This window comes from Dendrobates tinctorius, unplaced genomic scaffold, assembly GCF_039654945.1.
Source record: "Dendrobates tinctorius isolate UK_male_01 unplaced genomic scaffold, ASM3965494v1 ptg000062l, whole genome shotgun sequence".
Classification (NCBI taxonomy): Eukaryota; Metazoa; Chordata; class Amphibia; order Anura; family Dendrobatidae; genus Dendrobates; species Dendrobates tinctorius.
The window spans coordinates 26,075,925-26,089,274 of record NW_027361730.1 but is presented as its reverse complement, the minus strand read 5'-3'; the positions used below and the strand labels follow the sequence as shown (position 1 = coordinate 26,089,274).

Here is a 13,350-nt window from a genome sequence, read left to right as displayed (position 1 = left end):
CCGAAAGAGAAAACAGGATTTTGGTTGCTTACCATAAAATCTGTTTATCAGAGTCTTCATTGTGGGACACAGTGCCCTCCCATGATTTTATTACATGTAATGAATATATGATGATTTACATGATAATGTCTCCTCCTACTGCTTTTTCACTAACTGATTGTCCTACAGCCGGTCGGAGGGGTGTATACTGCGGAGTTAACTTTTTTTCATGCATAGTGTCAACCTCCTAGTGACAGCAGCACACACCCACGATTCCTGTGTCCCCCAATGAAGACTCTGAGAAACGGTAAATAAGCAAAATCCTGTTTTTTCCTATCTTGCTCCTGTTTTTCTTCTAATTTGCAATAATTCTTCAGGTTTTAGATTTTTCATTTCTTTTTCCTTTTTAGATTTTTCTGAAGGAGCAGGAGCGACAGTGCCTGCGAGACTTGTTACATCAGACAGTGTTACAACGGATCGTCCTCTTACAGCAATGGCTGAGAGCCATGCTAGAGCGAAAAAGATTTTTGCACCTTAAAGATGCCGCTATCACAATTCAGGTACCTGCTACGTCAGCTGCTCGTTGTTTTGGTTCATGGTTTTTACGAGTTGGTTAATAATTTTCTCATCTATTGCAGCGACACTGGAGGTATTACAAAAAAAGATGGAGTGAAGAAGAAATGCAAGCCAAAGAGCATACCTTTTATCAGGCTGCTTGCATTATACAGTCATGGTGGAAAGGTTACAAAGTCAAGCAAAGTTACCAGCAATTAAAGGGATCCACTGTCATTATACAGACATATTGGCGAAAATACTGGCTTTCGAGGCAGAGGGCAGCCATATGCATCCAGACTGCATGGAGGAGCCACTTGGCAAGGAGACAGTATAAGTGCAAGAGAAAGCACATTATTACTTTGCAAGCTGCATGCAGAGGATTGTTAGCAAGACGAAGGTAATACATTTGTGCCTTAACCATTTATAGCACGTTTTTATTTTATGAAATTTTCAAGCTCATCTATTTTTCACTTTTATTTCATAGGGTACTATCATTAAAGCAAGAAATGCCAAACCATTTGCTGGATGACAAGTCCTTGGATGATAATAGTAGTTCAGTCTTCAAATCACCACTGCAATCTCCTGACAATGATGTTAGCCATTGGGAAGACATTTCTGAGCGGAGTCACTCAAACCCTCCAAGTGCAACACTCTCTGGAAAAGGTTGTGAAGTGCAGTTTAGAGAGAGACCAAAATCCTTGGAGGATCCCAATCAAAGGAAAGTGGTCCGAGCCAAAAGAGAAAGTCGTCGAATGAGAGAGCTAGAGCAGGCACAGTTTAGTCTTGAATTGCTGAAAGTCCGTAGTAGTGGAGGAGTATCTCCATCAGATGAAAGACGTTGGTCTGCAGAGTTAATTCTAGATAAAGTTCCAGATACCCCTGAAAGTGAGGGATCTTTTGGCAGTTTGGAACTTATTAGCTGTGAAGAAACCTCACAGCCTCCTGAGGAACCTACTGCAATTGTGGTATCCTACAAACAACCATCTGATTCTCCAACTCTTAGACCTCCTAAAATCTCCAGTAAAAATTCACAAGATTCCCTTGAAATCCCGGACTCTTTGATTTCTCAAGAAGCAGAGTCTTTTATTTCTGAACCAATTGATTATCACTCATGTACATCTGTCAGCTCAGTTACAAAAGACTTTTCAAACACTCCTAAGCATGAAATTCAAATTACTGATGACAAAGCAATAATTCACTCCAACAATGAGCTTCCTAGTTCTTGTGTTTTGAGTCCAAAAACGGCAAACTCTTTACCAAAACCACACTCCAATGGTGCTGAGGAGATTTCTAATAGTGGGACGCCTCATTCTAATGGCTTTACTTGTGTTTCTTTTAATGAAAACTCAAGCTCTAGTAGAGAAGAAAATGTTTCCTCCAATGGACATGTCACATCGCCAGTTCGGACTTCTTTACCAAGTCCTACAGTCCTAGAGTCTTCGGTCTCTGATACAAAAACACTCCTAACACAACATGAAGACTCTTCAGAGATTCAGGCGGGCTCCATGTCCCATCATTCCCCATCACCTTTAACCAATGCAGTTGATATTGCCTGGAGCTCTGCATCAAGCTGGAGAAAAAAGCCGTCTGCACATGAACTGTCAGAAAGTGCACCAGCCAAAATGTCCATCCCCTTTTCATACAAATCTCACAGTCGTGATCCCAAACTTTCCTGCAGCCTCCCTACTTTTTATGTCCCAAACCAGGGAATGCTTAAAACACAGGAACACAATGATCTTGGAATTGCTCCTTCAGACACCGTCCTTCAAAGACTTCAGAAACTTAATAAAGAGAAAGAAGAGCTTCAGAAGCAGCTGCAGCAAGAAAAAGAAAGACTTATGATGGAGCAAATTCGCAAAGAAAAACAGGAACTTGAGAGACAGCGTAAACTGCAAGAAGAACAGGGACATAACCGAGATCAAGATAACTCTTTGCACTTTCCAAGGAGTTCTACGAAGAAGCATTCTGACAGGCCACAGTCTCTTCTATTACAAAGTACACCCTGGAAGAGCCCTCCTTCTAAGACTGAGATCAAAGGATTGACCGTTAAAGGGAAGACTGGTTTGGTCTCACACAATGACCGTCCAGTCAGCATGTTCTTGGAACAAAGGGAGGTACAGGGAACGCTAAAAGGAGATGTCACTGGAGACGTAGGTGATCCAGGGAGACGTCCTTGGATGCAAAGCCCTTTGAATTCCAACATCTTTTTTACCCCCAAAGGAACTATTGGTTGTGAAGCAGAGTAAGTGATAAATTGACATTTCTGGCATAGAAACAAAATGCAAATATTTCACAAATAACTTAGCATTTAAAAATGGATTTCCCACCATAAAAAGAGGATTTATGCAATTGCCACCAAGAGTTGTTTTCCATTTATGCCCTAATTGCTTTACTGTCTCTCTGGAAGTTAAGATATAGTTAATGGCACCTGTGAAAGAAGTCATTCAAAAGGTGGAGGTATCGGGAATATTCACATGCAGCAGGAAGGCTCTGGCCAGACATAGCAGAAATGCTGTGAATTTTTTTTTGTCTTTTTTGTGTGTCTCAAAATCCTCAGTGTATTGAACTGGCAGTAAAGTGAAGAAATCTCATCTACTCGCTATGGAAAAGTATACATTTAAATTGACATGCTGTACAAATTTTAAAGTAGCACTCCTAATATTCCTTTTTTTTTTATTAAATGTGTGTCTATGTGAATGGTGTGTAGTGTGAGTGCATTAATATACTCGCCTACCGCCGCTCTCTCCAGCATCGTTCTGCTCCTCTTCTCAGTGACGTCAAAGCTCTTCAGACTCTCACTGCGCTTTCTGTGACCTGTAAGCGACTTTTAAAATGTAAGTCTATGGATTGTCAGAACGAGACTCCATAGGCTTTCACTGTAAGAGACTTCCAGCTCATATATAGAGTGTAGTGTGAGCCGGAGAGTGTGAAGAGCAGTGACATCATTGAGGAGAGGGAAGAGCTCTGGATCCCGGATATAGTGCTGGTAGGTGATTATATTAACATGTACACAGATTTAATGAATAACATTATTCATCAGAGTGCTTCTTTAAATCCAGGTGATATTAATTCCCCCCTGAATATATCCTTCAACAACAGTAGCCTATACAAAAGAATTCAGTTTATGTAGTGATGACAGGGCGAATTGTCTATCCCCGTCTTGCATAGTTGTCATGGGTCCCAGCATACCTTTAATTTATTATTGCATTTTGAGCTCCTTTGCTGGAATCTCCTGGGTTTTTCTTTCTATCTATGCGATGCTGTACAGACTCCGCATATACAGATATTTTTCCCTAGAAACATCGCTCTTGGGTTGAATACCTCAGTACATTGGGAAGTTGAAGCAACAATTTTTTGTTTATTTTTTTGGTATTTGTACAGAAGCTGATAAAATAATCTCCATGCGCCTCTTTATAACAATGGAGGAATACACAGGTAAAGTAGAGGCCTAATGGACCTTTATGGTAGCCCTTTTATGTGATGATTCAAAATGGACTGTGCACCAGAGGCCTGATATTTGCTGCTCCATTTATGTCATGAACATGACAACTCTTTCTTCTCTTTCTCCGTTGCTGATTTTCTAACATTTTATTTCAGCAGTTCTTCCCTTCAGCATCGATCTGCACGCAGTGAACTTGCAAAGCGGTTGGATGCAACTGAGCCGTCCGGAATAAGTGAGGTGAGAATCTCTCTGGCTGCTGGAAGAAGAGCAGATTGGATCTGCTACTCACAATCTCTCTAGAAACTTGCATTCACGGGCTTTTTAAATGTATTTTCTGGTCTAGGAAAACTGGGGACTCTCTTGGTGGGCCAAACCAATAGACTGCGCTTCAGTTTTGTTCAATGTGAATTTACTACTTTACCCCAACCCCTCAGTTTATTATCACAGTGACCATAATTTGCAGCAGTAATCATCCCTCGTATGTCATTTTTCCATATTCTCTGATTTATTATTACAGTAACTATAGTTATCATCCCTCCAAGGCCATTTTCCGTGATCCCCCGTTATCACAGTAACTATGACCTGCAGCAGTAATCATCCCTCCAATACCATTTTCCAGGATACCACTGTTTATTATCACAGTAACTATAATCATAGGTGCCTGTGGCAGGGAGCAACAATCACATAGCCTTACAGGGTGGGTCCAAAGGCATGCAATGTTGCGTGGGCACCAGAGCTGCATCAAGGGGTCATGTCTACATAGGTCAGGTGCTCATTGCTGCCAAGCAGACTGTGATGCTGCCATCACTGCACTTCCGTTGACTTATATTTAATTTCCAGCCCTTTAATGGTCCCTTTGGTATAGGGATATCCAAAATGGCAAAATTTGTCCAGGTCTGGTGTAGTCTACCTCCGTTTGCTATAATTGTTTCATGTTCCTGTGTTATTACTCCCTGCAGTCTATAGTTATTCCGTACTTTTCATACTGTTTGGTTCCCCCACTTTGTAATATGTGAATTTATTTTGTTGCTTTATGTATTTTGATTTGTCCTTCTCCATCAATGTGCCTGTGTTTTTATTTTGTGTTCCCCATGTCCGTTGTCATTCTGTCTGTCAGGCGCCGCACAGGCGAAAAGCACGTATGGCACGAACTCGATCAGATTTCATGACTAGAGGAGCTCTTGGGGGGGAAAACTCTGAGGAGGATTCAGATGAACAGGGGGAGCGGATTCCCCCCTCTGATCCAACTGAGGAATCAGGCAGACAGATCCAGGCATGTCACAGCGACTCTGAAATGGTAAAGTCCCGTAACAGACGCTGAACATCTAGAATTACCCTTTGAGGACACCCTCTTCCTCCTAATCCTCCTGTATGACTCCCATTGCATCATTTTTTTTTCCATTTGTTATGCTGGTTTCACATTTGCGTTTTTTAGCGCTGGAAAAAAACGCATATGTGCGCATGCGTTTTTTCCCCTATATTTAACATGGGTGCGCATACCTGCGCGCTTGTAAGCGCATGTATGCGATTTTCATGCGCTGCGTTTTTTTGGGGTGTGCGTTTGTATTTTCCAGACGCAGCATGTTGCATTTTTTGGCCCTGCAAAAAAGTGCATGCGCACATATGCGCACGTTTTGCGCTAAAAATGGCCATTATAGCCTATGGATGCGCATATGTGCGCACTGGCATGCTCATGTATGCGTTTTTTTGCATATGCGTTTTTTTTTTTTAACCATGGAATTTAGGGGTTTGGGTTAGAGTTAGGGTTAGTTAAGGGGGTTTAGGGTTAGGGTCAGGGTTAGGGTTGGGGTTTGGGTTAGGGTTAAGTATGGTTTGGTTAAGGGTTAGGGTTAGGGTCAGGATTAGGGTTAAGTATGGTTTGGTTAAGGGTTAGGGTCAGGGTCAGGGTTAGGGTTAAGTATGGTTTTGTTAAGGGTTAGGGTCAGGGTTAGGGTCAGGATTAGGGTTAAGTATGGTTTGGTTAAGGGTTAGGGTCAGGGTTAGGGTTAGGGTTAAGTATGGTTTTGTTAAGTGTTAGGGTCAGGGTTAGGGTCAGGATTAGGGTTAAGTATGGTTTGGTTAAGGGTTAGGGTTAGGGTTAGGGTCAGGGTTAGGGTTAGGGTCAGGGTTAGGGTTAAGTATGGTTTTGTTAAGTGTTAGGGTCAGGGTTAGGGTCAGGATTAGGGTTAAGTATGGTTTGGTTAAGGGTTAGGGTCAGGGTTAGGGTCAGGGTTAGGGTTAAGTATGGTTTTGTTAAGGGTTAGGGTCAGGGTTAGGGTCAGGATTAGGGTTAAGTATGGTTTGGTTAAGGGTTAGGGTCAGGGTTAGGGTCAGGGTTAGGGTTAGGGTTAAGTATGGTTTTGTTAAGGGTTAGGGTTAGGGTCAGGGTTAGGGTCAGGGTTAGGGTCAGGGTTAGGGTCAGGGTTAGGGTTAGGGTTAGTTAGGGTTTAGGGTTTGGGTTAGGGTTAAGTATGATTTGGGTTAGGGTTAGGGTCAGGGTTAGGGTTAGTAAAGTCATGGTTTGGGTTAGTGTGATGGGCCACCTAATGTTGGAAAAAAACGCAAACGCGGTAAAAACGCACTAAAAACGCATACAAACGCATAAAAACGCTGCGTTTTTTTCATGCATGCTCATAAAAATGCTTGAAAAAAACGCAGCAGTTGTATGCTTTTGTATGCGTTTTTTCAATGCGTTTTTTTTGCGGGAAAAACGCGCTGCAAAAAAAAGCAAGTGTGAAACTAGCCTAAGTCTTTTCACATTCATCATTGTCTATATCTCACCGATTCCAAACATCTACAGTAGTACATCGACAAAAAATATCCTTTATTTTCTGCTGTTGAAGACAAGGATACATGTTCATATGTTCATTGCAGCTACAACACAGATATGATCAAATGATTGCTGTTAACTTTTACGGCCACCAGCAAAATTGCCTATGTATATTGTACATATACAGGGTGGGCCATTTATATGGATACACCTAAATAAAATGGAAATGCTTGGTGACCCGGATCGGCGTGCTGAATTTGCAGGATGGGCAAAACAACAATTGGAACAGGACCCTCAGTTTACACAGAACATTATGTTCTGTGATGAGATAAACTTTTTTGGGTGGGCCATTGATATGGATACACCTAAATAAAATGGGAATGGTGACAGTTTTCTGGCATAGGGTATCTTGCATTGAAATCTGCTGCAATAACCCGGGTACTGCGTTCACCAGACATCAACACAATTTCTATCCGCTCCTCACGTGTTAACCCCAGCGACATGTCAATGGCCGTAAGCAAAGAGAAACTTGTTAATAGCTCATGAAAGAATCAAGTTATGTTAAAACCAAGCACACCATTGTTTTTCTCGTGAAATTCTCAATAAGTTTGAGGTGTCACATGATCCTCTTCCCATTAAAAAAAATAGTTGGATCCAAAATGGCAGACTTCAAAATGGCCGCCATGGTCACCACCCATCTTGAAAAGTTTTTCCCTCCCATATAATAATGTGCCACAAACAGGAAGTTGATATCACCAACTGTTCCCATTTTATACAGATGTATCCATATAAATGGCCCACCCTGTAGATTTGTTACTGGAACGGGTTAACTTTAATGGAAAAGCTAAATGCAGAATAATGACGGCATGGACTTTTCAGAATTGGAGATATTAGATACATCGTCAGCTTTACTTCCATCCATTAGAATGGCAAGACTTTGTTTTATTGTGTTTACTATTGTAGTAACTCTATTGCTCTATATCTGTGACGTTCTTTGTGGGTTTTCATTTAGAATTTTATTATAGGACATAGACAGAGGGTTGCCTGAGCCAGTAAACATTTATAAAATGTACACACGTGGTCAAAATTGTTGGTACCCCAGAAAAACCCACAATGGTGACAGAAATAATTTGAATCTGGCAAAAGTAATAATAAATCAAAAATCTATCAAAATGAACAAATGAAAGTGAGACATTGCTTGTGAACCATGCTTCCATAGACTTTTTTACAACATAAAACTCATTAAATAGACCTGGACATAAATGATGGTACCCTTAACGTAATATTTTGTTGCACAACCTTTTGAGGCAATCACTGCAATCAAACGATTCCTGTAACTGTCAATGAGAATTCTGCACCTCTCGACAGGTATTTTGGCCCACTCCTCAAGAGCATACTGCTCCAGTTGTCTCGTGTTTGAAGGTTTCCTTTTCCAGACGGCATATTTCAGCTCTTTCCAAAAGAGGCTCAATATAATTTAGGTCAGGGCTCATAGAATGCCACTTCAGAATAGTCCAATGTTTTCCTCTTAGCCATTCCTGGGTGCTTTTAGCTGCGTGTTTTGGGTTATTATCCTGTTGCAAGACCCATGATCTGCGATTGAGACCAAGCTTTCTGACACTGGGCAGCACATTTCTCTCTAGAATCCCTTGATAGTCTTGAGATTTCATTGTACCCTGCACAGATTCTAGACTCCTTGTGCCAGATGCAGCAAAGCAGCCTCAGAACATAAAAGAGCCTCCTCCATGTTTCACAGTAGGGACAGTGTTCTTTTCTTGATATGCTTCATTTTTCCGTCTGTGAAGATACAGCTGATGTGCCTTGCCAAAAAGTTCCATTTTTGTCTCATCTGTCCATAGGACATTCTCCCAGAAGCTTTGTGGCTTGTCAACATGTAGTTTGGCAAATTCCAGTCTGGCTTTTTTATGATTTTTTTCAACCGTGGTGTTCTCCTTGGTCGTCTCCCATAAAGTCCACTTTGGCTCATACAATGACAGATGGTGCCATCTGACACTGATATTCCTTGAGCTTGAATTTCACCTTTAACCTGTATAGAAGTTTTTCCGGGCTCTTTTGTTACCATTCATATTATCCATCTCTTTGATTTGCCATCAATTTTCTTCCTGCAGCCACGGCCAGGACGGTTGACTACAGTCCCTTGGAGCTTAAATTTCAGAATAATATGTGCAACTGTAGTCACAGGAACATCAAGCTGTTTGGAGATGGTCTTATAACTTTTACCTTTAACATGTTTGTCTATAATTTTCTTTCTAATCTCCTGAGACAACTTTGCTTCCTCTGGTCCATGTTGAATGTGATACACACCATGTCACCAAACGGCACACTGAGTATCTGTAGCCCTCTATACAGGCCCACTCACTTATTCCAAGATTGTAGACACCTGTGATGCTAATTAGTGGACACACCTTGATTTAACATGTCCCTTTTGTCACATTATTTTCAGGGGTACCATCATTTCTGTCCAGGCCTATTTCATGAGTTTTATATTTTTTAAAATTCTGTGGAAGCATGGTTGAAAAGCAATGTCTGACTTTCATTTGTTCATCTTCATAGATTTTTTATTTATTATTATTTTTATTCAAGTTATTTCTGTGACCAATATGGGTTTTTCTGTCATTAAACGAGGGGTACCAACAAATCTGACCACATGTGTGTGTAACACAGAATAGTGAATAGCTGAGTCTCCTGGAACTTTTCATCATGATATTCTGTAAATTTGTAAAACTGCTATATCAGATGAAGTGTAGTGCCAGACACACGTGAAATGATTCAGTGTGACCCATCCCAAAAAAAAGTTTTGCATTATAAGGGCTGCAACTATCCAGAATCCTTTCATAATTGTGGAGCGCTCCACTTATAGGAAGAGTGTCATCAGGAATCAAGCTTTTATCAAAATAAGATTTTATGTAAATGTATTTTATTTAACCATTGTTGCAAAGTAGCACATATAACATCCATCTGTATACAGCAGCATTTGAGGTTTTCCCCCTCATCAGTACAGAGTGTGACAGTTGTTGATAATATATAGTTTTTTAATTGTCAAACTTTATTGTGCAGATATCTGACGTGTGAATTTTAGCAGGCATTGTGTATCCTCGCTTTACAATTATGTCATATACAATAAATGTGCATAAGGCATATATGAGATGTATCTAAAAATCATTTTAAGAACTAAACTCCCCAACCTCTTATTTCCCCTTCGCCCCCAAAGGGAGTGACAATAATATTTTTTTGCACTGACCACTAAACTTAATACTAGACTCTTGCTTCTTGTTTTGTACAAGACATTCCAGAAGTCTCATTTTCAAATTTATTTCACTTCAGTGGATTCACAGCTACACAGCTCAGTGATTATGTAAACTGTCTGCTGCTGCTTCTAGTTATGTGTTACAGAGAATCTCTCATCTCTGTGTGTACTGTGTATGGGAGAGATCATAGTAGCTAGTCTCCACTTCCTAGCTTAAAGACAACTGGAAATTGTTGGTAGAGCCTGAGAGACTGCATAGGGGTGAACTGGTGAAAAATTCAGTATACAAATCATATACACACTTGGTTAAAATTGCTGGTCCCCCTCGTTTAATGATAGAAAAACCCACAATGGTGACAGAAATACGGTAACTTGATTCTGACAAAAGTAATAATAAATACAAAATCTATGAAAATGAACAAAAGAAAGTCAGACATTGCTTGTCAATGAGGCTTCCAAAGAATTAAAAAAAATAAATAAATAAAACTCATGAAATAGGCCTGGACAGAAATGTCGGTACCCTTAACTTAATATTTTGTTGCACAACCTTTTGAAGCAATCACTGCAGTCAAACAATTCCTGTAACTGTCAATGAGACTTCTGCACCTCTCGACAGGTATTTTGGCCCACTCCTCAAGAGCAAACTGCTCCAGTTGTCTCATGTTTGAAGCTTGCCTTTTCCAGACGGCATGTTTCAGTTCTTTCCAAAAATGCTCAGTAGGACTTAGGTCAGTGCTCATAGAAGGCCACTTCAGAATAGTCCAATGTTTTCCTCTTAGCCATTCTTGGGTGTTTTTAGCTTTGTGTTTTGAGTCATTATCCTGTTGAAAGATCCATGACCTGCGATTGAGACAAAGCTTTCTGACACTGGCCAGCACATTCCTCTCTAGAATCCCTTTGATAGTCTTGAGATTTCATTGTACCCTGCACAGATTCTAGGCACCCTGTGCCAGATGCAGCAAAGCAGCCCCAGAACATAACAACAGAGCCTCCTTCATGTTTCACAGTAGGGACAGTGTTCTTTTCTTGATATGCTTCATTTTTCCATCTGTGAACATAGAGTTGATGTGTCTTGCCAAAATGTTCCATTTTTGTCTCACCTGTCCATAGGATTTTCTCCCAGAAGCTTTGTGGCTTGGCAACATGTAGTTGTGCAAATTCTAGTCTGTCTTTTTTATGATTTTTTTTTCAACAATGGTGTCCTCCTTGGACGTCTCCCATGAAGTCCACTTTGGCTCATACAGCGACGGATGGTGTGTTCTGACACTGATGTTCCTTAAGCTTGAAATTCACCTTACCTTTAATCTGTTTTGAAGTTTTTCTGGGCCCTTTTGTTATCATTCGTGTTATGCGTCTCTTTAATTTGTCAGCAATTTTCCTCCTCCACCGTCCAGGGAGGTTGGCTACAGTCCCTTGGAGCTTAAATTTCTTAATAATATATGCAACTGTAGTCACAGGAACATCAAGCTGCTTGGAGATGGTCTTATAACTTTTACCTTTATCATGTTTGTCTATAATTTTCTTTCTAATCTCCTGAGACAACTCTTTCCTTCGCTTCCTCTGGTCCATGTTGAGTGTGATACACACCATGTCACCAAACAGCACAGTGAGTATCTGTAGCCCTCTATACAGGCCCACTCACTGATTCCAAGATTGTAGACACCTGTGATGCTAATTAGTGGACACACCTTGATTTAACATGTCCCTTTTGTCACATTTTCAGGGATACCATCATTTCTGTCCAGGCCTATTTCATTAGTTTTATTTTTTTTTAAATTCTGTGGAAGCATGGTTGAAAAGCAATGTCTGACGAATGACAAATTTCACACTCCATTATCCTTCGGATAGGTTTATGTACAAGAAATTCTGGTCCTTTATTATTGCCTTCTGATATATTGCATACATTCTATATGGCATCCTTTCTAATTGCATATTAAGATATGTAACTGGACATAATTGTATGATTCACCTTCCTTACTCTATGAATGATACTTGGTTCTCTAGTTTTTATTGTACCCTATTACTTTCCTCTCTATGTTATCCCCACCCTACCTTCTCTCCCTCTACCACTTACTTGGTTTTACTACAAAACTTACTAAAAACATTTAAAAAGGAAAAGCAATGTCTGACTTTGTTCATTTTCAGAGATTTTTGATTTATTATTACTTTTGTCAGATTCAAGTTATTTCTGTGACCATTGTGGGTTTTTCTGCCTTTAAACGAGGAATGCCAACAATTTTGACCACGTGTGTAATGTGGCGAAATCTTGCTATTCCACGTGTACACACACAACCACTTGATCTGACCTGAAAAATGACTTGAAACAAAAGGTATACTTTAACAATATTTAGCAGTTTGATTGTTAAATCCCTCAAACATATATTATGAGTCAAAATGTATTAAAATCAGGCAGCAAAGCATCATTGCATAAAAAAGATCATAAGACTGTCTCATCTGTACGTTCCACTCTTACCTGTCTTTCTCCATGGATGTACAGTATGATGACATCTAATGGATCAATCATGAACAAAAGAGCTATTGTTAACAGTAAAAACAATAAAGGCCCCGTCTCACATAGCGAGATCGCTAATGCGTCACCGTTTTCTTTATCGCCTTATTGGGGGACACAGATTACCATGGGTGTATGCTGCTGCTGCTAGGAGGCTGACACTATGCAAAACAAGAAAATTAGCTCCTCCCTGGCAGTATACACCCACCGACAGGCACCAAGCACCTCAGTTTGTGCTTAGTGTCTGTAGGAGGCGGACCGGGATCTCCCCAGATCCGCAGTTATTAATCCATTTTTTCTTTTAGGGTTTAGATCGAACCTTTTAATCTTTTCTCTTTCATCTTTCAGGTTCTTTTCCGTCGGGAAACAGGGTATAGTTATCACCCTGATTTCCCATATCATGCGGCTGAGCGAGCAGTGTGGTGTCACCCACATCACAACTCTCAGTACCGCAGGCAGAACTTTTTCCCTATCACCTTCTGGTGATAAGGGTTGTGGACAGGTGGCTGGTCCTTGCCGAATCCCCCTCCTCACCCCTTTCTCAGGACAGGGCTGAGAGGAAGACGGCGATCGCAGGAGGTTCAGGCCGTCTTCTGCAGGATGCGGGTACAGAGGACCCCCCCCCCAGCGGCCTGCCGTTTCTCCGTGGGCCCCTGTGGTCATCCTCTTCAGGGACGTCAGGTAAGTGCCTGTACGTTCCCTCCGGCCCCGCATAAGCTCCGTGAATGGGCGAAGTTGGACCTTGGGGATTACAGGTCCACAATTATTTGAATTTCCCGCCCTCTCTGCCTGCCGCGCGCTCACGCCGCTTGCTTCTCACTCCCAGG

General features: G+C 41.0%; 1 protein-coding gene across 6 annotated transcripts in view; it reads left to right on the top strand.

Annotated features, from left to right (window-relative positions):
- Positions 1–13,350, top strand: part of MYO9A (myosin IXA) — a 167,393-nt gene that overhangs the window by 105,359 nt on the left and 48,684 nt on the right. For 3 of the 6 annotated variants that reach the window (XM_073579426.1, XM_073579429.1, XM_073579428.1), the window contains 5 exons: positions 390–539; positions 618–931; positions 1,019–2,776; positions 4,132–4,213; positions 5,094–5,273. In XM_073579426.1, the coding sequence (XP_073435527.1) occupies positions 390–539; positions 618–931; positions 1,019–2,776; positions 4,132–4,213; positions 5,094–5,273 (2,484 nt within the window). The remainder of the gene's footprint in view (positions 1–389; positions 540–617; positions 932–1,018; positions 2,777–4,131; positions 4,214–5,093; positions 5,274–13,350) is intronic. The other 3 variants (XM_073579427.1, XM_073579431.1, XM_073579430.1) reach the window with 3 other exon arrangements.